Source organism: Martes martes, assembly GCF_963455335.1.
Source record: "Martes martes genome assembly, chromosome: 7".
Classification (NCBI taxonomy): Eukaryota; Metazoa; Chordata; class Mammalia; order Carnivora; family Mustelidae; genus Martes; species Martes martes.
In genome coordinates this window covers 7,251,889-7,278,845 of record NC_137894.1, presented here as the reverse complement: position 1 = coordinate 7,278,845, position 26,957 = coordinate 7,251,889, and the positions used below count along the sequence as shown (strand labels likewise).

The window sequence follows — 26,957 nt, the reverse complement described above, 5'->3', positions numbered from 1 at the left end:
GGCTCCGGGGGCCCAGGCCACTGCCCTCCAGTGGCATTTCTTGATGGTGTGTCCGGGAGGCCCAGGGATCTGCCCCCGTTACAGCCGTCACCAGCGGCGGCTAGGACCCCCCGCCCAGAAGCCTCCTTCTCGCTCTCTGGTCAGGGCTCTGTCCTCATTAAGATGCCAAGCCTGCGGCCGTGGCCGCGCAGGGGACACCTCCCGGAGACGCCTCGGCCCCTCCCCCGCCCCCAGCCCACAAAAGCGATTTTTCAGCCCCTGAGCGTTCACAGCAAGCTCAAAGGCAGATGCATCAATCCTTCCAGGGGCTGGAAACGTGAGGAGAATGCCAAGGGGCCGGTGCAGGTGCCATCTCCCCTGCCGGCTCCGGCCCAGTCCACGGCCTTGCTCTCGGGAACAAGCACTGCCCCACGCTGTCGCTCGTCCTGGCTTTCTTCCCCGGCAGCAAGGTGGCTCTGGGACGTGCGAGAGGCCCAGGAAGTAGCGCTGGGGTTGGAGGGCGGGCAGGATGAGACAGAGACGGCCCAGAGAGGCACATCTTACAATGACCTACAAGGAACCAAGTCTCCTGCTGTTGGAACCCTGCTGTGTCCACACTCACAGGCAGCATGGGGCGTGTTCCCTATGCCCCGAAACTCCCCCAAAAGCCCACATGTGGGAGGTGGGACCGAGGAGTCTTTCAGTGAGGAAAAGATGGGAGGCAGTGCCTTGACAGGGAGGGTTCAAATGCCAGCTTTTTCTTCTGCGGTTAAGTCCAGAACGTCCAGTTCTTAAAGTTCAGAGAACAGATGACACGTCTCTTTCCAACGGAGGAAGGAACTTGAGCATGGTTTACCCTCAAGATGGAGGCGGTCCATGGTCACCACGGTTTGGGGGCTCATTGGTTGTCCAGTGTTCAGTGGCAGATGCCCTCATTGACTTCCAAAAGCATCAGGACTCTACTTTCTAGAATGGACAAATTGGAGAATTGTCTTGAGGCGGAGGAAAGGGGGAAGGCGTGGAGCCACAGTCAGGGGAGATGGGAGGCATTCCAGAGGCCCCCGGGGCCGGTGTTGCTTCCTGCTGCATCCCGAGTGCTACAGTCGCGGTCAACCCACGCACCTGTGCAGACCTCGGGGGTGAGGGAGGGGTAGCGCACCTGCGCGGGTCATCACCTGCACAGCGGTGATCCATCCCAGCTCCTCTGGTCCCAGCGCAGCAAAGACCATCCCTGCGTCATCGAGGCCTCCGGCCCCGAACAGTTGGAGCCGCAGAACCAAGGGCCCCAGCTTCCGTCAAAGGGGACTTCCATTTGTGTTCGTAAGATTTAAGATTTTTCTGAGTTGTTGTTACAGTCTTATGGTTTCTGTATCAGCAGTTTCTCTCTGTATTAGAGAAGGTATCTCTCTGTGGATATAGATAGATAGATAGTTAGATATATAAATATATATATATGTATATATATATATTCGCCAAACTGCCTTACAGGTTTTTTCTTTCACTTTTTTTTTTTTTCAGTGTTGTATGTGTAGCAGGCACTTGAGTTTATATGAAGATGTTCGCTTCGGTCAGGATGGAAGAAAGGAGTGGGAGGTGGACGAGGGGGCGATGTGAGGCCGGGAGAGGGAGGCCACAGAGTACGCGTCCGTGACCACCAGCCGCCGCTAGCCAAGGATGTCCAGGTAGATGGGGGCGGCCTTCCCCAAAGCGTGGAGGACTTTGTAGATCTCCTTGATGTTCAGCCGCTGCTGGGGCTCCCTCTGCCAGCACCCCAGCATGACGTCATATACTTCTTTGGGGCAGACCCGGGGCCGCTCCAGCACACGACCTTGGGTGATGCACTCAATGACCTGAAAAGAATAAGGACAGGCAGGACATTAACATCCAAAGCTCTCCTGAACCCTGGGGCTTCCACTCAGTAGCAGGCGGGGACTGCATGAAGGAGTTTCAGTGCAGACCCGGGGTGCCCACCTGCACAGTGGAAGGCTGGCTGCAGACAGCACCGAGTCTGCCATCCGTCCTGGGCAGGCTGCCGGCTGGCCGTGCCCACCATTGCCCTTCACACCGCACCTCTTGGGCCAGGCCTTCACGGACTCCCCCATGCACTCTACCCTGTACTTGACTCCTCTCTAGTCCTGAATCTCATCTGGGTGCCACACGGCATTCATTGCCACTTGGCAGTGGGGATCGGCACCTGACCTGTCCCTCCCCTCTCATGAGCCTGGGTGACTGTGAGGCCCCCTTGAAGGCACTCTGCACCATCCTGCCCCTCCTTGCCTCCTTCCCCTTAGCTCCCACCCCCTGGCCGGCTCCCTTCCCACTCTCAGCCTCTGTGCATAGCACCAGGCTTCCCTCGAGGCCACCATGCAGTTCCCTTTCTTAGTGAGGCCTTGCCTCCCCTACTCTTTGCACCAACCCCCGTATTTGGCTTCTGTTAATGTCCCTCCCGTCAGAACTACTGCTCGATTCACCACCGTCCAGCTCAGTGGTCAGCACAGGTCAGTGAAACTGACAGGGCCTCAGCCTGCTCGTCCGAAAGATGGGGAGCCGGTGTGTGCCTTGACCACCTCCTGTGTAAATGTACGGCCCAAAGCAAGCCAAGAGCATGAAGTGTGGCCTGACATTCCACAGGGGAGGCCCTAAGGAGGAGTGAGAAGGAAACACATATGGTGGGACCAACCCCAGCAGGCCACGGAAGGATCCGGCCGGTAATCTGCGGTTCATTTCCAGGTTCTCAAAGGCACTTCTTTGCTGACATTGAACTCGTGACTTTTCAAGTTTTCACCTTCTCATTGGGGATAGGTTTTTCATGTCTCCCTAACCCGATCACTGTGAAACCTTGGGCAACTTACTCCAAGCTCCAGCGTCCTCATTGGAGATGGGTTGGAATGATAAAACGTGAGGACTCGTGTCGATTCGAGGGCCTCCAGTGTCCTTGCCCCTATCTGTCTGTGTTTAGTTGGGCAAGGGAAGTGTCTTTTGTCTCCTTTATCTCCCCATGCTGCGCCCAATAGCGACCCGTCTGGGGCATTGTCTCATGTCACCCTGACCCCAGGACAGGCTGTCAAGCTCCCGATGTGTCAGCACTTTCCTGATCCTATTCACCCCAGGGTCAGTGCCAGCCCACGAGGCTCGTTTCCATACCAGCCCGATGGGTCTCTAGCCACTCAGATTCTCCATTCCTATTAGAGCTCCGTTTCCACCCTCCATTACCTTCACCTCCAGGGAAAGGGACCCAGCTCAGACTGCAGCAGCTGCTAATGCCACAATCGAAAGTACTCGCTAGCGCCTCCTCTGGCGGGGGGCTCTCTGGCTTGTCAACCTCCATAAGGAAACCCAGGATCAGGAGCTCACAGTACTTGGCTGCTCCGGGCCACCGAGTGGAACAGGTGGCTGGGGTCAGAAAGCCCACATCCAGGCCAACGCCTCACCAAACCGTGCTAGAAATGATCTGAACCACCTTGTTGGCTGCTATGAGCCGGCTTGGGTCTCCAGGGCAGATCTCTTATGGACATCAATAGTACAATCTTTACTGGGGCCACCAAACCACGTGGAGGCTGTGTGTACTTGTGTGCACGCATGTTTGTGCAGGAGTGTGTACGTGTGCATGTACTCAGGTAGGTATATGCATGCATGGACGGGCGTGCACGCTCGTGTGTGCATGTGTGTGTGTGTGCTTGTGTGTGTGCGCATGTGTGTGTTTACTACCAATCCCACACCCCAGGAAAACAGCAACAATTCTTTCAAACAATTCTTTCGAAACACTGCAACAAGTGGGTTCTGATACATACTCTTTTTTTTTTTTTCCTAAGGTCATTAAAATGTTTTGTCCTACTTTGGGAAATGTGATTAAGACTCATTCAGCTTGTGATGGACCGGATACCACAGATTTTAAAGAAATGTTTTCTTTTCGGTCTCTGAAACTCACCGGTTAGGGCACAGGAAAGCAAAGGGGAATACAGCCCTCAAAAACAAAGACACTTTCTTGAGTATTCAGATAAGATTGCAATATTAAAAGGCATGTTTTCATAGAAAACAGAAGACCATAAAAATAATTGCAATCTCTTAGAGGTCTGCTTGGTTGAGAATCTGAGCCTATTACTGTCTATTAACTATACTGAATTCTCCAGGGCAACATGAGTCTGGTCCGGACATAAATGAGAATCATCCTGACTGGCTTTGGAGGCAGGAGTCCTGTGACCATGGCCCGTGCCTTCTCCGTGCCACAGAAGCTCCCATCTGAGTCTCTGGCCAGTCCTCTCCAGTCTCCCTAGCTGTTCCCTTCCCTTTGTCCTGAATCTCAACAGGTATTTGTGTGGAATGTGCCGACTTGATACAGCCAAAGTGCTTAGAACAGTACATGGTACTAAATGTTAGCTACTGTGAAAATTTGATTGCTGATATTTTTATTATTATTATAAATCAAAATTATAAAAGCACATAATGTGTTTATTATGATGACGTTTACCATGATGAGACCTTTTATTCACGGAGGTCCACATGCATCTCTATCAATAACGGGGAAATTTGCCTTCCCCGACCACCGCTGTCTGCCCAACCCAGGCCTGGCAGGCCTCAAACCTTTGGGAATCCAGATTCTTTGGGTGTTTCCACAAGATGGCACAATTGAAAAACTCAGAGTTGTTCTTTGTTTTTGTTTTCTGTCTTAGGGAGACATTTGTGATTTTTGAGTGTTGCAGGACAAACAGGACCGTGACTCGCATCTCAATACAGACGTCTGATTTCATGCTGTCTTGACAATTACACCACAATTCCTACAACTCTGATGTTTTTCATCCTAAGAAGCTCCCCGCTCTTGCTTATCACTGTATTTCCCCGCGAGCTCCAAACACCACCTCATGTTCTTTAGGCTGGTCTAAATCCTGAGATCACTCCTATCTGCCTTCCCCCAGACGGAGGTTCCCAGCTACACCCCTTCTGTACCTCTGTGTTCGAGAGCTGGAACCATGGCTGCTTTCCGTAGGTGAAGATCTCCCAAAGGATCACCCCGAAGCTCCACACGTCACTCTCCGTAGTGAACTTCCGGTACATGATGCTTTCAGGGGGCATCCAGCGGATGGGGAGCATGGTGTGTCCTCCCACCTAGAAGGGGTCAAGACAGAGGCACACGCAGAGTGACCCGTTGGCCAGAATCAGTCATTGCCTGTCTGCACTGTTTGTAAGTAGACATGCCCTCGATGCCTTTTATTCTAAGATAGCCACGACCTGAATTTGCTGTAACGGGGGTCAGAGGCTCAGTGAAGGTACTGATAGCCAAAGTCTACAATACTGGGGGTTAGCTAGAGTAGCAATTAGAGATACTCCCTAAGGGAAGGTAGGCCCCTTGGCATGGAGCTTAGAGAAAGATCGTAAGATGATTTGGAGTGGGAGAGGTTTTAGAATCTGGCACTATAGGGAACCTAACCTTGAAAAGAGGCCCAGAGGGACGTCAGCAGAATTCCTAAGGGAGGCCATGGAGTACCTGAGTATTTGCAGACATTGGGTTGAACTCCTTGGCCAGGGTGATTAAAGCACAGAATTATCCAAGGGCATCCAATCTGTAGAACTGCGACCTGACCTTCTACCTGACGATCCTGAATTTCTCACTGTACCTTATGTCTCAGTGTTTCAAGTGAAGGGGACAGGGAAGTTCCAAATGTATGGAAGACCACATGCTCATAGGAAATCAGGTGGACCGAAAGAATTTACAACAGTTCTTAGTGACATCTCAAAGGCCTGTGAGAAGAGTCTCTTTTAAAATGGCCTAAGGATGGGGCGCCTGGGGTGCTCAGTGGGTTAAGCCTCTGCCTTCGGCTCAGGTCATGATCCCGGGGGTCCTGGGATCGAGCCCCGCATCGGGCTCCCTGCTCGGCGGGGAGCCTGCTTCCTCCTCTCTCTCTGCCTGCTTGTGATCTCTGTCTGTCAAATAAATAAATAAATTCTTTTAAAAAAAATTTAAAAAGTACAATGGCCTAAGGAGACCTGTCTGGGGGTCTACAGATTCTGATAGTCAAGGACAAGAGGAAATGACTGACATTCAGGATACCCTTTCCTGAGGAAACATTAGGGAAATCCTCAGGGCCCAGCAGACTCGAGGTATTGGCATAAGTGGAAGAAAATTCATGGCGTGTTTTAAAACTCAGGAACTCACTGCATCGTTAGTAAACAGAATATCAGAAATGGGAACTTTTGGCTGGCCCATAGAATTTGTTGTCAGAAAAGTGCTTGCCGTTGATAGAAAGAGCTCTCTATAAATTTCCTGATGAACTATTAATTAGAAGTTCTCTACGGTGGGTCTGTTGGAGGGACAAGGATAATGAACACCTAAGAAAGAATGACTTATTGGAAAATGGGCGATCTTATTTCTAAAAAGGAAAATGACATTTGCTTTATCCACTTGAAATATTTTAGGAGATAAATGATGATAAGGATTTGCAGAAGCTGTCTTCAACCTGGGATTTTAAAATCAAGACAGCTCTGTGTCATGTGCCAAAGACAAAGGAAGGGGTTTCTTTCAGACAGGTAAAGACTCAGAAAGCTTCGCACTTCTAGTTCTTCAGAAAATAAAGGAGCAGAAATTAATCGAGGATTGCTCCAGAAAACAGAAAAAAAAAAAAAAAAAAGAATCTAAAATAGACAATGACTGGGAACATAGCAAATAATATAGAGCATATAAGTCACAAAAACGCAATTTAAATCTAAGTAGTGTTCGCTAATTTGGTAGTAAAATGTAATACAATCACTAATAAAGTCTTCCTGTAAAATAGAGACGTAAAATAAATAATAATCCCAATAATGCTAAGAGTACTACGACTGTTACTGTTACCTCTACTGCTCTGGAATGAAACCTTCAGGTAGTTTCAGCCATAAGTACATAGAAGAACAGGAAAAGGAATCTTTAGAAGCCTGACAAAGGCTTTGCCTTTTAGGGAGGGAAAGCGAGTTTACAGACAGTCATCAATTGTTGATTATGAGAGTTTCAATTTTTAAATTTGCTTGCTAAAATTGTCAAGTGCCTCCTAAAAGAACAGAAATAATACCTATAGCTTCCAAACAAGTTTTTAGAAAAGAGGACCAAAAATCTCTAACCAATACCAAAAAAAAAAAAAAAAAAAAAGACAAAAAAGAGGGATGGGCTAATGATGTTGAAGACACGCTATGAAAAAGAAGTTTAAATAATATCTTTGTCTATCATTTATATGTTTTATACAAAGATAATCGTAATATCTTTGTAATCATTTGTATGTAATACAGACACTATATCCAAATGGGTTATATTGTCTCTTAAATAAGAGAAAATTTACATTAAAAAAAATCAAGATGTGTGTTATTTAGAAAAGACACGCATAAAAGAAAAGAACAGAAAATATTTAGAATGAAAGGATGCAAAAAGACAATAAAAAGGAAAAATGAATAGATATTAAATATGTATATTTGATATATACAATATATGAATTGAAATTATAATATTGAATATATAAAATGCTGGCTATTAAAAACATGTGGAAAAAATTTAGAATGCCAAGAATTAAAAGGAGAAAATGCAATTTACACCCTATTTCAAGATGGCAAAATCCAATGTTCCGATAATTATGAATTATTAGGCTCCAATAGCATGGCAACAAAAATGCAAAGAGTAAAAATAAGCTATAAACCAAAGGAAACTGACAAAACTACCATTATAAGTGGAAAATCAAAACACTTCTTTCACAAACGGACAGATCAAGAAGACAAGATAATTGAAGAGACATTTTAAAATAATATAGATAATCAGTTTTAATTGATAGCTATGAGTATTGTGATTCTGTATCTTTCAGCCTCCCTAAAGAGTTGAAAATTATTTTCCATTATCTGAAACAATTTATAAAACCAGTCACATATTATACCTTCAAGGAAAGCTGAAATACCAAGAGGAAAACCACAGTAAACATAAAATAAAAATGGGAAACATTTTCTGTGCCAAATAGAAGTTCACAACAAAAGAATTTTTTTTAAAACTTTCTCTTTGAGCAATTAAAAAACTATTTGATAAAGGAATAATTGAAAATTAAATATAAAACTATTTATTATGATAATTAAATTGGTATTCATTGAAGCCTATGAAATATAGTTACTTTTTACATTATAACCTGTAAGCACTTATTTTTAAAATAGTTAATAAATTGTGATTCAACAACAAAGGTAGCAAAGACCTATGTGACAATAGAAAGAAAGAAGAAATAATTAATAAAGATAAAATGAGGAATTAGTATAAAAGAAAGCAAAGCAAAACATCCAGCCAAAAGGGAAAAAATTTTAAAAGAGACTATATGTACATAATTAATTGGTAGTTCTTTAAAAGTAATATAACCCTTTGGCAAGGTCAATAAAAGACATAGAGGAGACAAATGCAAAATGTTAAAAATACAACAAAAAAAATTGGAAATAAAGGTGTCGTAATTGATTTACTAGAAAAAATTAATGAAAAAAGAGAGAAGTAGAAAATTCAAACATGAAAAACAATTACAATTATAGTAAAAATTCTATACATTAAAAAAGTACAAGATCCAGATGATTTTTTGGGCAAGTTCCACTAAAATTTTTTATCCTATTTATATTTTTCCAAAGCAAAAAATAAAAAATAAAAAAGTTAGAAACTTTCTCAATTGACTTCCTGATTTGAATACTTCTGATGATAAAATCAGTCAAACATAGCATATAGCCTTAAATACATGAATACAGCCATGGATATTTTATCTATATATGTATAAAATTATCTGTTATGAATATAGCCTCCAAATATGTATAAAATATTATATACTGAACCAGCAAGATATTACAAGAACTCCATATTATAACTCAACAAGATTAATAACAGAAATGCAAGAATGCCTCAGCCCTAAGAAATCTAGTGTTTAATTCACTAAATTAAGAGAGAAAAGAAGAAAATCCATCCTTTCGAAAGATGCCAAAAATTTCCAACACATTTTCCTGATTAAATGCCTGAATTCATTAGCAAAGGTAACTTCCTTTATTTAACACACTGACAATTGTATGTGCTAATAAAACTTCAGAAGCACAGAAAAGTATATTCTTTCATTGATTTTGCACAATACTGTTGAGATGGTCCTAGCCAATGCAATAAAGCAAAAATAAAAACAAGGTTGAAAACTGAAAAGGAAGAGTCAAAAACCGCTGCATACATATGATTAAGACTTATTCAAGGTATTAACTAAAAAGCAATTAGAATCATTACATGATTAAGCCACCCAGATATAAAATGAACCTACAAAAATCAGACTATCCTCATACACCAGTCATAACAAATTCAATGCAAAATAAGATTGTATAATAGCAACAAAAAATTATAATTCCTAGGCATAAACCTTAGCAGAAAACTTACAAGGTCTAGTTAAAGAAAAGTATCGAAAAACATAAAAGATTTTAATATATGGAAAGATATGTCATTTCCTTAAATACAAAGACTCAATATCATAAATCTCTCATTCCTCCCTCACATTAGTCTGCAAATTCAACACAAACTAAATGAAAACCCCAGTGGAATGATGTATGGAAATTGACAGGATGGTACCAAAATTTGTCTGGAGGAATAAATACCTGATAAAAACGAAGATATATTTGAAATAGAACCACAGGGGAGATTTACTCTATCAGATTGCAAAACATATTATAAAACTACAGGAATGAACACACTGTTACTGGCATAGATATAGACAAATTTCACCGATCAATGGAACAAAATAGAGTCCAGAGGCAGACCCATGTATAATATCAGAATTTAATATATGAAATGATGGGTTAGTAATCAAAGTGTTGGGACAATGAACTATTCATTTGAAAAGTACACTTAGATACCTACCTCACACCATATACAAAAATCATTTCCAGATGGATTAAAGAGCTAAACATAAAAACAAAACAATAATAATATTAGAAGAAAACTTAGAATAGTATCTCTATAACTCAGGAGAAGGAAGTCTTCCTAAATAAGACTCATGTTCAAGAAGCCATAAAGGATAGTATTTTAGCGATACAACTTGCAAAAACCAAACACTTGTTGCATGGCAAAATACAAAATAAGTACAGTTAAAAGACAAATGACAGAGGAAATATTTGCAATATATGTAACCAAGAATTAAAATCCATATATCATAAAGTTTTCCTTTAAATTAGTTTTAAAAAAGCAACCCGACCAAAAAGAAAAAAATGAGTAAAGGGTAGAGCAGATGATCCACAAAAGGGCTACAAATGAGCACAAACATATGGAGAGATGCCAGTTAAAGCAACAAAGAGACACATTTTTGAATGTCATATGAAAAAAATTGATACTATCTAGTGCTTGAAAAGGTACGCGGACAGAGTTATCCTGAAGTGTCACTGCAGCTTGGCAGTGGCTGCCCACACTAAAGATGTTGAGTGCCTTTTAACTCAGTAATTTTACTTCTAGGAGTCTTAGAAAATATTTGCTCCTATAAGCAAATATAATTGGTGGAAGGAGATGTTTATTTCATTGTTTTTAAGGGCAGCAATTTGTCCATCATTAAACACACATTTGTAGTGGTTAAAAGGAATATAGTGGAGTATGTGTAGTGATATGTAAATAGGTCTAGAATACATTAAATGAAAATGCAAGACATTAAATATATATATATTAGCATTCTAATTCATGTAAAAATGTGTCTACATAAGCAAGTACATTAAAAGGGAATAATGCATAAGTCTATAAATGCATAGAAAAAGATCCAGAAATAGAGTTATTAAACTAATGTTTCCTCCCGAGAAGGAAGTAAGAGTGGAGTGAGCACTGACCAAAGAGAAAAACCCACTTCTTTTCTATATGTACTTCTATGCTTTTTGTAATTTTATCATGATCATATGTCACATTTAAAATGTTTAAAAACTATAAAAGGAAAAAGTAAACATCTGAGTAAAGGAAAACCAGTGGACCTAATTTATGTGTGTTCTGTTTCCAAAGATGATGTGTGTAAAGAAAAAGTAAGTTTGTGATAGAATTTTGTAGAATACTTATTTGATCCGGTTTCTTGGTGAAAAAAAAAATATATAGAAACATTCCTCCTGATGAAAAATTTTAAGTCATGGATTCCTCCAAACTGATGCTGGTGTTTGCCTCATTTAATGATTTTTTTTTTTTTTTAATAAATTCAGAAGAGGTGTTCCAGACTGAAATCTCCAAATTTACAGAGAGAGAGAGTAATTCAAGTGTGCTGGTGTAAACCTTGGTAAGCGCAAGTGTTTGGGAATAAAAGTATTAGACGGGCATTCAGTGGCTGCGGGGACCCCACTAAGAAAAATTTTATCAAGATGTTCACCACCAATGTGGGTGAAATTTATCATGCATTCCTCTGGAAGTGGACTAAAATATTTCAAGAGGCCAGTAATCAAACAAAAAGAGCAATACATTGGGAGTCAGAGGTGCTGGGCGGTGACATGAACTTAGACAAGCACTCAACCTCTTTGAGTTTCAATTTTCTCATCTTCAACATAGGAATCAAGCAATGCCCCTGCTTAAAGAAAGATGAGGTGTGCAAAATGCCATTGAGTATCGTTAAATGCAAAAGTATACCCATAAAATGCAAGGACTATGCACTCTGTGTCCTTACATGCTCATGGGTGGCATAATAAACTTAATTTCCTGGCTTCCATATCCCCCATAAAGACCACCTAGCCTACACTGATTTTCCTCCAGGAAAAAAAATCTACAACCTTCTTCCACATCGGAGAGAGTCTGGGAAAGGTAATGGTTAAATCCTTCACTGGCAAAAAATATGGACAAACAGTCCCATGGTAAAACCTAGCCAGACAAGGGATGGGCTGACATAATCGTCTTCATAAGAATAATGCCAATGTAGGGGCGCCTGGGTGTCTCAGTGGGTTAAAGCCTCTGCCTTCGGCTCAGGTCATGATCTCAGGGTCCTGGGATCGAGCCCCACATCGGGCTCTCTGCTCAGCAGAGAGCCTGCTTCCCCCTCTCTCTCTGCCTGCCTCTCTGCCTACTTGTGATCTCTCTTTCTGTCAAATAAATAAATAAATAAAATCTAAAAAAAAAAATAATAATGCCAATGTAGGCACACTGAGTACCAGCCACACATCCCTCATTTCATCCCATGGTATACGACTGAATTCCCTATTAGCCCCATTTCACAGATGGAAATAAGGTAAGTTGATTAGGGACTGCCTGAGGAATACTAGCTGATGATCCAAACTCTTGAGTTAAAGACCTGAAAGCTAAGCTCCGAAACAGGAAACATACAGGAATAAGGCAAAGATTCTAAGATGAGATTCTGGAAAGAAAATAAGTACTTGGAGATCTTTGGCGTACAGTACCTTGGACGCCACCTTCCACCCCCTGGACTATCATGGAGCCCCATGCGCTCAGCCTGGGCATCTAGTGCGATGCCCTCTTTCACCCAAGGTACCAGCAGGCACAGCCCAGACCCACTATTTCATTAGCGGCTACAGAAGGTGCTAATTCCAGCATTCCCTCTGCATATATTTGCTGGAAATCTTCTACTGGTAAAAAAAAAAAAAAAAAGTTCCCTTGTTAACTATTTGATTATACAGATAACATTTCATATAAGAAATGCTTGCTTCTCTTCCTTTATTTATCAGTGCTCAGAATAACGAATTCATTCCCAAGCATCCTCCAAAGGTGACCAGTAAGAGGCTTGGTCTGGTTTGGTTCTGAGAAGCATTGCTGACTCTGTATGTTCATGTTTGTGTGTTGGGGGGGCAGGTATGTCTTTTAACACATTGAAGTGTTTCAACTTATTGTAATTCCTCTTGCTAATGCTTACATTTCCATCTTTGGCCAGTGGCAGTCTCTTAAATTTGGTGCCTCTCACGTATCCCCAGTAGTCTTTGATAGCATCCTTGCTTCTGACATGAAAAAATATCATAGGCTCATCTTGTACCTTTGTTGCCCTAGTCCTGGAAGAAGCCATTTCTCCAAGGGGCCCTGGGTCCTCTGGGCGGACAATGGAATATTTATAGAGGCTACACTGTGGGTGCCAGGAGTGTTCCTTGCTCTTGGGTTGGTCATTATTTCTAGGTGTTTCTGATGGAAGTAGCTAGGAAGAACTTTTAAGGGAAAATACATCATGAGTTCATATTGATTTTTTCCAACTCAAATTCAGGATTACAGAGCTTTTACTTAACCTCTTTGATTTTACATCTGTATGTTTTCTTATGCTGAAAATCTTGATTCCTACATTAGTAATATTACGTAGTTGCTTTATCCTAATATATGTTTCTAAAATACACTTAAAATATGTAATACACAGTTAGGCTTACGTGTTTCATTTTGCTTTTTATTTTGAAGGATTGGCTTAATTCTACAAATTTAAATGTTTATAATGATGTGAAAACTGTCCCACGGTTTCAAAGCTAAAACCAACAAACAGAGTGCACGAAATCCAAGTCTGATACCATCTCTGTCCATTCTCCCCACCCTGATCTCCTCTTTCCCTATAGGTAACCATTTTTAGGGGTTTGATTTTAGTTTATTCTTCTATTGTCTTTAACATAAGAAAATACAGATTATATTCATCTTCTTCATTCTCTCAGATAAGAAGTAACATACCATACTTGTCCTGTACTTTACTTTTATTCTTGCTCATTGCACAGCTATCCAGGACCCCACCAAGCAAGACCACGCCGCAGTTTGTCTAGCCAGACCCGCACTGATAGGACTCGGGTGTCTCCACCCTTCCACTGCCAATAGGGGAGGTGCACTTTTTACATGTATCTCGGGGGACTCTTCACCCCATAAAGAATAAAAGCCTAGAATTCCTGTTCAGTATAACAGGCAGAAACAGGCAGCGGCTTCCACTAAAGTGGTTCCAGTCCGGGAGCCACAAAACTTTGGAGACACAAGAAGTTTTTCCAGTGGGCACCCAGACGAGGAAAGCGTTGAAGGATTTCACTGATCCTAAACTCCCATATGGATTTTTTTTTTTCCTAATATTGGGTGAGCACCCACTGCAGCCCAGCAATCCCCTTTCCCAACTGTGCACGCGTGCGTGCGCACAAACACACACACACACACACACACACATACACACACACCTGCCACTCTCAAAAGGAAACACAGGTCTCTCATTCATCCTAAATCTCAGGGGAGAAAATCTACAGACTACAAACAAATAAATGCTATGAAATACTGATACAGGTGTTGCAAACGAACGTCTCTAGTGGCTTCACAGTACATCCTTTTCCGAGTCATTTCCAATCTTTTCAAACAATTGAAGGGGACAGACCTAAAAGAATGATCAGCTAAGCGGAGATTAAAAAGGAATTTTGATAAAAGGCCAACATGAGATTTTAGGTCAATAGCCAAACAACAGTTCAAAGAATTGAGTCAAATTGTGATAACAAAACTCTCTCCTTTCCATCTATTTAGTGTAAATAACGTTTCTAAGTTCTTATACTTATAGAAATAAAAAGCAGGAATAGAATTGATCCAAACCTTCCTTAATTTAGCAATAAATAATATTCATTACGGACTAATGGAAAAATATAAGAGATGCATTTCCAAAAATATCATACTTCTTATCGTTCAGATTCATCAAGGTTGTGATATAAACGCATTATTTTGATCTGCTGCCTGCTTCTGCGTATTGCTAATAATTGTAATGATAACTCAATCCCGAAACTCTTACTATCTAGAACCTAATGGTTATTATACATTAAAAATTAAATTTAAATCTTCATACATATTTTTGTCACACGAAATTATGATAGAGTGGCCAATAAAAGGCTTTCATGCACAAAAATATAATACATAAGGATAAAGTCTGGTAGGGTGACTAGAATGAAAACATAAATTCAGGAAGAAGAAGAAACCATGTAAAACTGACTGTTTAAACGTTTGTTAGTGTGATGTATCAAATTGCTCTGGTATTTAAAGTTCATTAGATACATTACAGGAGTGATGTATTTTTTTTTAATGCCAATATTTACAATATTCTGGAAATGACATCGTTTGCAACTATTTGAAATTACATCGGAGATTTTATATAGCAACTTAAAAGGTGCACGGGGCATGCATAGGTGATTTTTCAAAATTCTTTTAGGGGCACCAAGGTTTGAAGACCACAGGTCCAGAGGCTGAGCCCCTACCAGTGTGAAGTTTGGAGTCTTGTCTCTCTGGGAGACGACAAAGGGTGGGAAGGGGAGGGGAGGCAAAGGGTGGGAAGCAGGAGCAGCTGCCTCACCTCCAGCCAGGGGGACCTGCCAAAAATCCCCAAACCCCAATTCTTTAAGTCCTTAGCCCTGGTCCCCACCCTGCCCTGGGGGCTAGGAGTAGTGGGACTGAAGGGTGAAGAGCTAAAGGAGGATGTCAGGCCCCCGTTGCACAGATGCCTCCACGCACAGAGTTCTTCGGGGGGGGGGGTGTCCCCCCACCCTCCCCACAGCCGCCTCTCCTCTCCTGTCCTCCCTGCACAAGGCACTATCTTGCTCTTTTCCACAGAGAGACACCCACTCCCCTGCAGGCAGAGGGATCGCACTGCTCTGGATTACAGAGGATCTCTGAGCTCTAGAAGGCCCCTCAGTTCTCTGCATCTAATCACACAGAAAAGGAGGCAGCTGGTGGGTTGCAAAGACCTCACAGAAGCCCGCTTCGCTCCCAGAAGTACAAAACTGCTCTGCTCGCAAGACTCTGACAAGGTACCAAGGAGACAAAGTGACCCATATTTTCCAGGTAAAGAAAACCACAATGCAGCAAAGGTGAGCAAACGCCGTTTCACAGGGTGTGATGTTTCTGGAACGGATGGAAGGATTCAAGCTCCCTCCGCAATCGCTAATCTGTGTGGGCCAAGTCGAAGTCTGTTAATGTCCATGAGAAGGGCAGTAGCTTTCTGGAGAGTTGTAAAAGCTTCACGACGCACATTAATGGCAAAACAGTTTAATCCTCAAGCTTGCCATTTATTGTTGGTGTCATTTTTTTTAAGTTTATTCAACTTTAATCTTTCTTGATTGCACATAGAAGCACATAGAAGAATCTCCACGTGCATTAAGAAAAAGACGGAAAGCTTAACGTGTGCCCTCTCCTCCCCCTGGGAATTCTCCTGGTCTCCCTCATACCCCAGTGACTCTGCCTCTGACCCTCTGCTCTACGTGTCCGAGCCACTCATCAGCCAAGGCTGGGAGTCACCTTGACCATGCCCCCAGCAGCAGCCCAGCAACCATGACTACCCTCTTTAGAATCACTGCCGCCCTCGTTCCAGAGAGCCTGGGGTTTTCACACACATGGGCTGCACACAAACATGTATCCAGAAGGGGAAAGTTTAGATGGACCTGTGTGAGTGTCATTGCGCACGCAGGTGGGTAGGGCCCTAAACACAAACACAGGCCTGTCGACCACGCCCTGATCACACGTGGCTGGTGGACTCTCCCTTGGATGCCTCCTGAAGTAAATGGCCTAAACGTAGGAGGAAAGATGCAAAGTCCTCCTGGAATGTATCCTGTCTCCAAGACACCAAAAATAAGTGGTTCCACTCTAAATCACTGACTCACTCAGCGGCTAGCTTCAAAACTTCAGAAGGACATGACTGTCCTTCCCGAATTAACCCTTTGCACTCCCTGCTCCCCGACCCTGGTGGCTGGGCTCCCTTCATAGCTCCCTCCCCATGTGTGAGGGAGGCCACCAAAGCGGTCTGCCCCTGCAGATCGTCCCCTGGTCTCCCACCCTCCCCCTGTCCCTGATCCTCTCTCCCCTCATTTTCCCCACTTGGTTATTCTGAATTACGGACACCGTATTTCCAACCAGCTTTCCACCCCTCTGCCCAGCCCTACTGGCCCATTCTCCAGGCAGGCTGCTTTGGTGTGAAAGCCCATATTCTGTCCAGGGTGCTCTCTGGGGGACCAGCCTTACTGCATACCTGCCCCCACTCCAACTCCCCAAATCCACCATTCGCCAGAATCCAGGACTCCAAAGGAGAGAGTCAATGCTAAAGCTGTACCTTAGGAACATACAGAGTGGGAAAGGCCTTGGCATCGACCTAGCCTGCCTCCAGGCATGAGAACCTGGTTTAGAAGAGAGGCAGTGACTTGCCCAAGGTCACTAAGAAGAGGAAATGAAATGGAAGTCTCCTAGACTCTTATTTTAGTTTTTAGTGTAAACGTATTCCTGGAAGGGGAAAAAGAAAAATATATATATATGTGTGTGTGTGTGTGTGTATAAAATATATATAAATATATATATTTATGTCCATATATATATATGTGTATATATATATATGGATGCAAATCAGAAATACACAAGTCTTACAAAGTTTAAATTTCAGTTCTAGGGGCGCCTGGGTGGCTCAGTGGGTTAAAGCCTCTGCCTTGGGCTCAGGTCATGATCCCAGGGTCCTGGGATCGAGCCGTGCATCAGGCTCCCTGCTCAGCAGGGAGCCTGCTTACCTTCCTCTCTCTGCCTGCCTCTCCGCCTTCTTGTGATCTAGGTCTGTCAAATAAATAAATAAAGTCTTAAAAAATATTTTTTTTCAGTTCTAGAGCTTCTTTGTGTCCTTCCTGTTATGTTTAAAATTCGGGTCACCCAGTAGAACCCTGTTTGCCCAGGGGTGTGGGTGAGGCCTTAGGGATGTATTGATCTGAACATTCATCTGATTTAACTCTACAGGATGGGTGTGTACAGTCACAGAAGCGCGTCTGTCCATGGCTTCACCCCAGTTCTAGAAATGCCACGGACGAAACCCATAAGACCCTGGGATTCTCTACAGTGACACCGGGCCTCTGACTTCCCAAAGCAGAATGTTGGCCTTCTTTTGCCTCCCCTTCTCTTCTCGATATATATAGAGGGATGAGCCATATCCTTGCTTCTGGTAGACACAAACGGAGGACCTCAGCCCTGGGTCGAGGAGGCAGTTGGGATTCTCTGGAGGGAAGGTACAGAGGAGGCTCACAAAGGCATCATTATAGCATTGCCCACCCCCGCCTCTGAGTGGGGCTTTGTGAGAGTTTATGCAAAAGGCATCCATTTAGCAGAATCTCAGTGGAATGGCTGTTTCAGGCTGAGCCTCTAGCCCCAGGATTAGGAAAAACCCTTGGAGTCTTCCAAAAATACAAGGAGTTGAAGAGCCAAGCTGTTCGGCAGTGTGAGCCCCGATCATAAATAGGCCCATTGTGATTCTCCCCGACTCTCTCACCTAGAGCTGCATCTGCCAGGAGCAAGTTCTCAGATGGAAAGCCCAGGAACACATACCTTCTATCACTCCCCCTTTTGTTTCCTCCTTTCTAAATCCTGTCTAAATGCTGGCCCTCATTCAGAGACCTCACTGTCCTTTATTGCCCCCAAGCAGTATTTTTTTTTTAATAGAGCAAACAGTGCAAGTCCAAAGATGTAGGTTGAAAAATAACTTGCCCTTATTTCCTTTTTACAGACACCTAGACGAGGAGCGTCCTGGCTGCATTCAGATCTTCCTGGGGAAACAAACCATCGTGATCTTGGTACGAGCTCAAGGCACTAAACAGAGCTGGAGGTCTCACTTCAGCTCAGACCCATGGATCACACTGGATCTAGACTGATCCACCCAAACCCCGAGGGCTCGCCAAACACTAACAGGTAAAGGGAAATGGGAGAATAAAGCCTTGTGATAAATCTAGATTCTTAATGTACCCTGCTTAGCACTGGCTGTGCTCCCAAGGGACTGATTTAGATTCAGACTTATTTAGCAAACAGAAGAAACTCTCTTTCAGACGAGATTGGCTTTGCTTGGGATTTAATGGCAAAAAGAAATCTAAAAAATATGATGACTGATGTTGAAAATGTGTGTATAGGATAAGGAAACAGACAAGCTGAAGGAACAAAGGGGATAACGTATAACTTAGCTAATGCCTTTTACTAGCTAAGTAACCTTAGGGAACTTATTTACCCTCCAGAAGACTCACCTTTCTTATGTGTAAAAGAATAAACTACGTAGAACACGTACAGAAATTCAGGGAGATATTAGAAGAAACAGAAGCACGCAGGGTTTTCATATACACACGTACAGATGTGTATATACCATCTTCCAAAGTGCTAATTTCTTAGTGTTCATGCTTATTGTATAGCACTTCCTGGTTTTTTCCCAGAAATTTGGACGTTCTACCCAATGTCCCTTACAACGAGACACCATTCCTGAATTACGGGTAATGAAATCAGCTCAGGGATGGAAAGTCAGCAAGCGCATGGTAGAAAGGGGCCAAGCAGGAAATGAATCCCACGGATACTCCAAATCCTTCTCCTTGTGGGTTTTGTGGGTTCACAGCAATTCCACCCGCAAACACTGGGAACAGATTTCCAGGATCAGTGTGGATGCCGACTCAGATACTTGGACTACTGGGCTGTTTACAAAAGCAGGGTCTCACCACCCAGTAAGAGCAGCTAAGGCAAGTCTCCGAGTAGAGGAGGCCGAGCTGGTTAGTATAGTCTATGGTTAGCATAGTCTATGGGGTAGAGTTCAACGACTTAGTTTCCTTTGCGTTGGGCCTCCTGGCAGGAAAAAAAGGAGAAAACAAGATGATTTGAATTTAAAAAGCAAAGAAAAGAGAAGGGATCTCTTTCCTCAAAAGGCAGACCAAGCTGTAAATTGTCTCCTCCAGCCATCTTCTCAGTGACATCGGTAACCAGAAAGTGTATCCTATTGATTGAATACCCATCAGCCTGAAGATGACAACATCGGATTCCTTAATCACAATCTGAATTTTAGGAATCATCCTCCAAACCTGAGCCTTCTGTCCAAGCCCAGCGGGGACCAGAGCTTACTTGTACCAATGGCGGAGAAAGAGCTTTCGCAGTAAGTGACAAAATATTCTCCTTTGCTAGCCTGTGAGGTCCCATTTCTAAGTAAGCTCAGGCTGGATGCCCACCTCTTAGCTTTGGATGAGGAACTGGACTGCTTGGCTTTCTTAATTGAAAACGTTTCTTTCGAATTCCAAGATCCCAACAGCCCCACACAGGGGACCAGCCACTTGCAAAGTCTGTGATGGGGACGGCATGCTGTGATCATGGGAGAACCTGCGTGTGCATCCCCTCCTGGGGCCTCCCATCAGCTGCCCGAGAAGCAGGCAGCTGCAAACTGCCATTTGCTTCTCCCCACCTTCATTTACGTCCGAGAGACTCTGGGAGAGGTGATTAATGAAAGACTGTTTATAAAGCATAGTCAAGGGTATGAACGGACTCTTGAGGGGTGTCTGGGTGGCTCAGTGGGTTAAGTGTCTGCCTTCGGCTCAGGCCATGATCTAGGGTCCTGGGTTCAAGCCCCGCATCCACATCGGGCTCCCTGCTCCGCGGGGAGTCTGCCTTTCCCTCCCCCTGCTCTTGTGCTCTCTCTCTCTCCCTCTCAAATAAATAAATAAAATCTTAAAAAAAAAAAAAGAAAGAAAGAAAGAAAAAGAAATGACTCTTGACAGTGTTAACATAGAGCATTATTTCCGACAATGACAGGAGCTTCTGCCCTGATCCGACACCTGTCACCATGAGGGGCTGCTTCTTAACTGTGTCCAAAAGACGTTTTGCAGGCTGCGGCCTCCCCACATCCCCCATCGTGATGATTCCCAGAGTATGACGTGGTTTGTGTATCTTTCATCTCTCTGGGCCACAGGTTGCAAGGAGGCAGGTAGCTACGTGTCTGGGCCGGTGGGGAGGTAAACTGAGGCAAGGCCTGACATCCATGCCAAAATGCACCTTGCACACTCTGTTCAGTGCACGGACAAGATGTCCTATTAGAAAAGCTGGTGGGTGCAGAAACATGTCCCCCTAACGGAAACGGAAGGCAGCGCGCCCCCAAGCAGATCTTACAGTAGGGGGCCCATAACATCGAGATACACAAACACATAGCTACAAATAGCCACGTTGCTTCAGGAAATCAGCTAACCTCTCTGAGCCTCAGTTTCCCCATCGGTTGAACATCAACTGCTCTCTACCTCCTAAAATGAAAATGATTGGATAAAACAACCTACATAAAGCAACTCACATAGTATCTGTTAACCAGAACTGGGAGCAACACTTGCTAAGGCGAAAACAAGGCTCTCTTACAAATATTTGCAAGAAGCAGTCTTGAGAAGGAAACGGGTTTTGAATCTTTGTGTGTGTGGGTAGAAGAGGGTATTTGGTGGTAGTGGACATTTAGGCTGGATTAAGAAGTAAATTTCTAGTGTCCTTGGTTACAGCTCTTTCCACGCCCGCTTACCCTGAGGAAGGACACGTCTTCTCTGGTTTTGCGCTATGATAATCAACAAACCAGACCTTTGCCCCCTTCCTGCTCGCTCCCCCCACCTGCCCTGTGCCCTTCACGAGGCATTCATGGTCCCCTGGTTCCAGTGCTCAGAGCAGGTTGAACGGATCCGCCAAGAAGGCACGGCTGTAGCTAGAGGTAAAGTCTGCGACTTCCAAACCACTCCAAATTAATCATTCTAGCTGGAGGGAGACGTGGGCCTTTGGGCCCCCCTTTTGTTTTATTAACTGCCAACTGAAAATGCCAGAAGTAGCTGGGGAAGAAGCGTAAAATGGGGGACAGGGAACACTTTGCATATTTTAATTACTTCAGTAAACAATACACACCATAACCTACGGGCGGCGGCTACATCCCCAGGCAAAGGAAAGCCGGAGGAGCGTCATGGGACAGGACTCCTTCCACGAGAGGCTGCCTTATCCAGTTTCTCTGAGCTGAAGCCAAGTTTCCTGTCCACCTGCTAACTCGTCTAGAGCAGTTCCTCCTAGGGCCAGGAGAAGCAAGCGCTAAGCGCCTTTTCACACACCCAGCACTTTCTGGAAAATTCAGCGCCCTGCTACACCCAAAGGAACATGGGATTCTTCTCTGAGTCACGAAATAAGACCCTCTAATTCTGAAGGAAGTTCCTTGGGCACACAGGAGGACAGAGCCCACAGATCACTTGCTGGACCTCTGGCCAGACCACGAATGTGAAAGGGCAGATAGAATCCCCCACCTTCAGTTAAAGCTGGGGATTCGACTTAGAAAACATGATGGGATGACGTCCTCGGGGCAGCCTGCAGATGGGTGATAACAGAAGCTGAGGCAGGAGCCTCAGTGAACTGCAAAGTGAGTCATAAACAGAAGTTACTACCACTACTTTTTTTATGCATCACGGGTCCCTGGTTAACCCTAATTAGCCAGTCCCCTGAGAAGTTCTAGGAAAGGGGTATTAATTAACACAGTCACACAACCTACACGGTGCCTAGAGATGCCTCAAAGCATTCCAGGAGGGAGGAAGCTGGAAGCGAGATCTGCCCTCACGGAATAGGGTGCAAAGAGCCCCAGACCTGAGTCTGAGCTCTCGCTCCAGGGCTGCCAGCATGCCACTCTCAGCTTGGGCACCCTCTGCTTCCTCCTGCTCTCCTGCTCACATCTGCAACGATTACGCGAGCAGAGCAGAGGGCTGCAAAGATTCTCCTGCATTTGAAAACTGCTTGAGATTTTCCAAAGCCAAATGTTCCCATCTGAATCAATACGCTGAGAGCACGGAACAAAAGCTCATCTCAGGGCCCTCCCCGGGGTTGGTAGTCTGAGTTTCCAGAGTGGCGTGTGTATGCATGTGCGTGTGTGTACGTGTGTGTGTGTGTATGTGTGTGCTGCAGGCAGGCCAACAAGAGCAATGGGCCAGAACCCAGAAGCCCCGGGGCCCCGACTTAGGTTTACATCATACCACCTGGCTCATCCCTGGGCCCTGGAGTCTCATCTGTAAAATTGGTAGGGTGAGGAAAAGGGCTGGGCTCGTTGGCCTTTAGGTATCATCTGCTTCCAAAGTACAAGGATTCAGGGAGGCAGACAATGGATAACCTCTGGCTGCCCCTCCTGGCGCTGTGAGGTTAGAGCTCTGAGACCCAGGAGTTTCACACAGCCCACTACTCTACAACGGGACCCCAGAGTGCCTCTTTGCAACAAAGGGTGTGAGCCAAGGGTGGTCTCAGATGAAAGGCAAGGAGAAGCTGTCCCCCCACACAGCATCTGGTATCCCAAGCCATAACCTGAGGCTCGCAGCTGTGAGCGCCTCCTTCTCCCTTTACATAAACAAGCCCTACCTCTTGGCTTGCCCTTCAAGGTCCAAAGGCGAGGGAAGGCTGCTCTGAGGATGAACCCAGGAGCAAGTCTTAAATGCTAAGCCAGTAATCACAGTTGGGTGGTTTTTGTTTTTGTTTTTGTTTTTGTTTTCAAAGGCATTCCTACTCCGTTATACACATTCCTGTCTCTAAAAGCATGGAAGGAGGGTTGGAGCAAGTGGACATCTTGTTTCTAGGCTAATTGAAACTGGGTGAGGAATCCTTCTCAGGGTCACCTGGTTGGTGGGCCCTCCAGAGGTGGAGCGAGGCTAAGTCTGGAGTAGGTAATTCCAACGGTTGAGGCCTCCTCTGGATTTCTCATAACAGGTAGAAAGAGATGCTTTCAGTATTCCAAGGTTGAGGGTAGAGGTGGAAGGCTTGCCTCAGGGACCGAACAACTTGCTTAGTGCCTAACCTCTGCCAGGATCTGTGCTAACGGGATTAAAACGCGCTGCTTCCTTCAGTCCTCCCAATGTGCCTTGACTGTGGAAACGTCTTATCAACAGCATTGCGTAGAGGAAGGAAGAACAGGGTGAAGCAACTTCTGTGAGTTCAAAAGGCTGTAGAGTGGAAGATCCAAGCCTCATGCCTACTCGAGGCTGATTCCAAAGCCAACACTCTTCTCCACCACCGACTTGGAGCTCTTACGCACACCCAAAGCGAAAGAAGACTCGCCGGGATGTTAAAAGGCATATAAATGGATGGGTTGAGGTGGCAGATTTGGGAAAGTGTGATAGGAATCCCAGACCTTTATTTCTATGAAAACACCCATAAAAGCAGAAGAGAGCCTTTTCATTCAGAAATAACTAAATCTGCAGCTATCATGAACTGAGATGGGAGCCTACATGAGCCCAGAGAGGGCTTATCAAAATGATGCGAGATAGCACTGGATGGTCCTCATGGAGAGACTGGAGAACGCAGTCCGTGGTGGGCTTTGCTTCCTTAGTCCTTCCTCCGTAGCTTGTCCAGCATAATGCCCGGCCCAACCCAAACAACACCGATCATTTCGTGCCTGGTCAGTGGGGCTCCCGATGGCAAGGCATCTCCAGGGCAGAAAAGTCTTTGCCACTGAACATTGAGGTCCCAGATCCCCTGCTCAGCCATGGAAGCATTTTATCATCATGATTTCCAAAATTCATCAGTCTTGATGGTTTGGGAATCTACTTCCCCATTATCATCTCTTTCCCTGAGATCACTGTCTCAGGCAAAAAAAAAAAGGGGAAGACAGAAGAGGGATGGTAGGAAGACTGAGCGGCAATGAGAGGAAGGAGGGAGGGAGAGAGCAATGTATGGCAAGCCTGGGGATTTAGTCCGGTCTTAAAATTAGGCCACACCAGAAATAAGTCTTAAATCTGGATTCTATGATTATGAACACAATACATTGCCTTTTTGCTTATGATAGATTGGATTAGGTTTCTATCACTTACAGCTGAAAGAATCTTGATATAACGCTGGAAAATTCGACTCTCAATTTAGTTTCTATCCCTAGGAATAAAATGTCTATTTCTAGAAATGAACCTAAGAAGAAAGACTCGAGACAGATCCCAGAGGCCCAGATAGAAACCAACTGCCCACTGCAACATGCCTTCTCTCATCAGCAGAATGACCTTTTCTCCTTTCCCACCCTGTATGGTGGCACCACATACCTGGGCTTCACCAGCCATAAAGCATTACAAGGACGCAGCCTACAAACATGGGGCTCAGAGACCAGCACTTGTACTGAAAGCTTTCCTTGCATGGCAGCATCCGCCCACACATCGGCTTCTTCGGCCCAGAGCATTAGGCTGGAGCTTACATTAGACATCTACTTTCCATTAGGGCTAGCCACAAGTGCCAGGATGTGAGGAGGCCACAAAAAGCAGAGGAACCAGCTAATGCTCAAGAGAGACCCAGCTGACCCAGGCAACAGAGACAGCGGAACTCATGTGATCTAATCCCCTCCAGCATCCCCACACAGGAGGTCCTGTCGCAATTCTTCCGGACAAATGGGTTTCTCATGAGTCATTTGTCCCAGAAGAATTGCAGGAGGAAACAGACTTGACCAACTTTGAAGAGAAAACCCAGAGTGAGGAGTACAGAATCCCGTCACAAAGATGAGAGGGACCTTCCTAATGAACCATTCCACATGGCACATCTGGAACGATTCCCCTCCCTTCACTGTCCTCATCCCTGTGAATCTCTCAGCCCCTTCTCCGGAAGACCTGGGCTCCACCCCATTCCAGGAAACTTCTGTCCTGCAGTTCTGGGAGCTTCTCTGACAGGAGACCTCTGTTTTCAGATCATCAGAGAGCAAAATGTTAAGGGAGCTACGAGATTGAAGATTAATGACCATTTAAAGGGCAGAGTTCCTATCTCTGGATAAATCTCCAGCTGAGAACTCAAAGGACTAGCTCTGGGAACTAGCTGATGTCCCTGAACCTATAAGGATGTGAGGTACTGCATGATTAAAAGGCATCTCCCACAGGACAAGGTATTGGGTTCTCCGGCCAAGAGGCCATCGTAACCATCTTGAACTTCAAGGCTCGGGAAGCAACAGAAGGTGGAAAAGCACAGTCTTCACCGTCAGGGCTGTGAAACTATCAAAGTCCTAGTGCGTGTTAGAACACTCGCCAGCTCACAGACACTCTGCTGCACCCTGTCCCACCCCATGCCCTCAGCAGCAGCTGAAGCACACCATCGCACAGAGAGGGGTGAAAACCCTCACCCAAAGTACACATTGTATGTCCTGGGCAGGCAGAGACATGTAAGTGTTCTCGGGTTCCTCAGCACAGCTGGGCCCATTTGGGGAGAGACATACACCCCTGGGCTTCTGGTGCAAAAGGGTGTGTCCCTAGCCAGGTTTCTAAGGAGGTCTCTGGACTGGGACATACTTGTGACTATGTGCTCTCACAGACTTCTGTCGAAGGCCTGGGCACTATCCTTCCAGATGCAATGACTCCCTTCCTAGAATTCTGACAGACCCTGGATGTGTGAGTAGCAAGGTGAGCCTTCTGGAACCAGTGAAAGGAGGGATATCCTTGTCAGCTCGAAATAGAACCAGACTTTTCCAATCCTTACCCTTGTTCCCAACTGGGACTCCACAGGGCACGGGGGGTAGGATAGAGAAGCCAAATGATGCTGAGATGAGTTAACATCTTAGAAGAAAAGGTAGTTTGCTTGCCCATTTGTTTTTGTCAGAAAGGCAAAAGACTCAGCGGGATAAGTCAGAGGAGAGTTCCCCATGGAGGCAGATGAAGGATGCTTTGCTCCCTAGCCCTGAGTAGCAAAATGATGGAGGGAAACGAGACAACAAGCCATAAGCAGTAAAGAACCAGGACTTGACGGAGTAGTCATAATCCAGTAGTTGGAAGACCACAGTGAGAGACATTCATATGCCTGGAGTATATACCTAAGTGACACTGACATTGTGATGATGAAGAAAACCCTTGGTAAATGACAGAGTAATAACTTCTCTCTACCTGTATGACACACACCGTGACACTGAAAGAGACACAGCCTTGACGTTCATTGAAATCTTTGGATAAATATGTTATAGAAGTCCAAGAAAATAACAGCATCGCAAGTGGAAATGCTCTCTCCTTTAGCATAAAAGGCAAACTGGAGACGGTTATTGACATCTCAAAATAATTCCTCACTTCGCTATAGCAGCTCTCTTGGGTGCATATAAATGATGGCTTGCTTGCCATATGGCTTTACCAGGAGCTTCTGCATAAAATAAGATGCTACCTAATTTTTTTTTCTGGGAAGTATATAAATGTTCATTACACATAAATACAAGGTTACACAGTGAGATGGATGTTAAGTATAAACCAGAAGAAGATATGGTCCAGAGACATCCTGCTTCTTGCTAATAGCAGTCCCAAGACTGGATGTGGTCATTCTGTGGATTCCATTCCCAAAGGCAGGCAGGAAA

The 26,957-nt window shown here is 44.6% G+C and overlaps 1 protein-coding gene across 2 annotated transcripts in view; it reads right to left on the bottom strand.

The window, feature by feature from the left end:
* Positions 1-1,494: 1,494 nt before the first annotated feature.
* Positions 1,495-26,957, bottom strand: part of NTRK3 (neurotrophic receptor tyrosine kinase 3) — a gene marked incomplete at its 5' end in the record, with an annotated part of 368,325 nt that continues 342,862 nt past the window's right edge. The window contains 3 exons of one of the 2 annotated variants that reach the window (XM_080809225.1): positions 1,495-1,829; positions 4,924-5,082; positions 9,839-9,880. In XM_080809225.1, coding sequence (XP_080665351.1) covers positions 1,644-1,829; positions 4,924-5,082; positions 9,839-9,880 — 387 coding nt within the window. In that variant the 3' untranslated portion in view covers positions 1,495-1,643. The remainder of the gene's footprint in view (positions 1,830-4,923; positions 5,083-9,838; positions 9,881-26,957) is intronic. The other variant, XM_080809226.1, reaches the window with a different exon arrangement.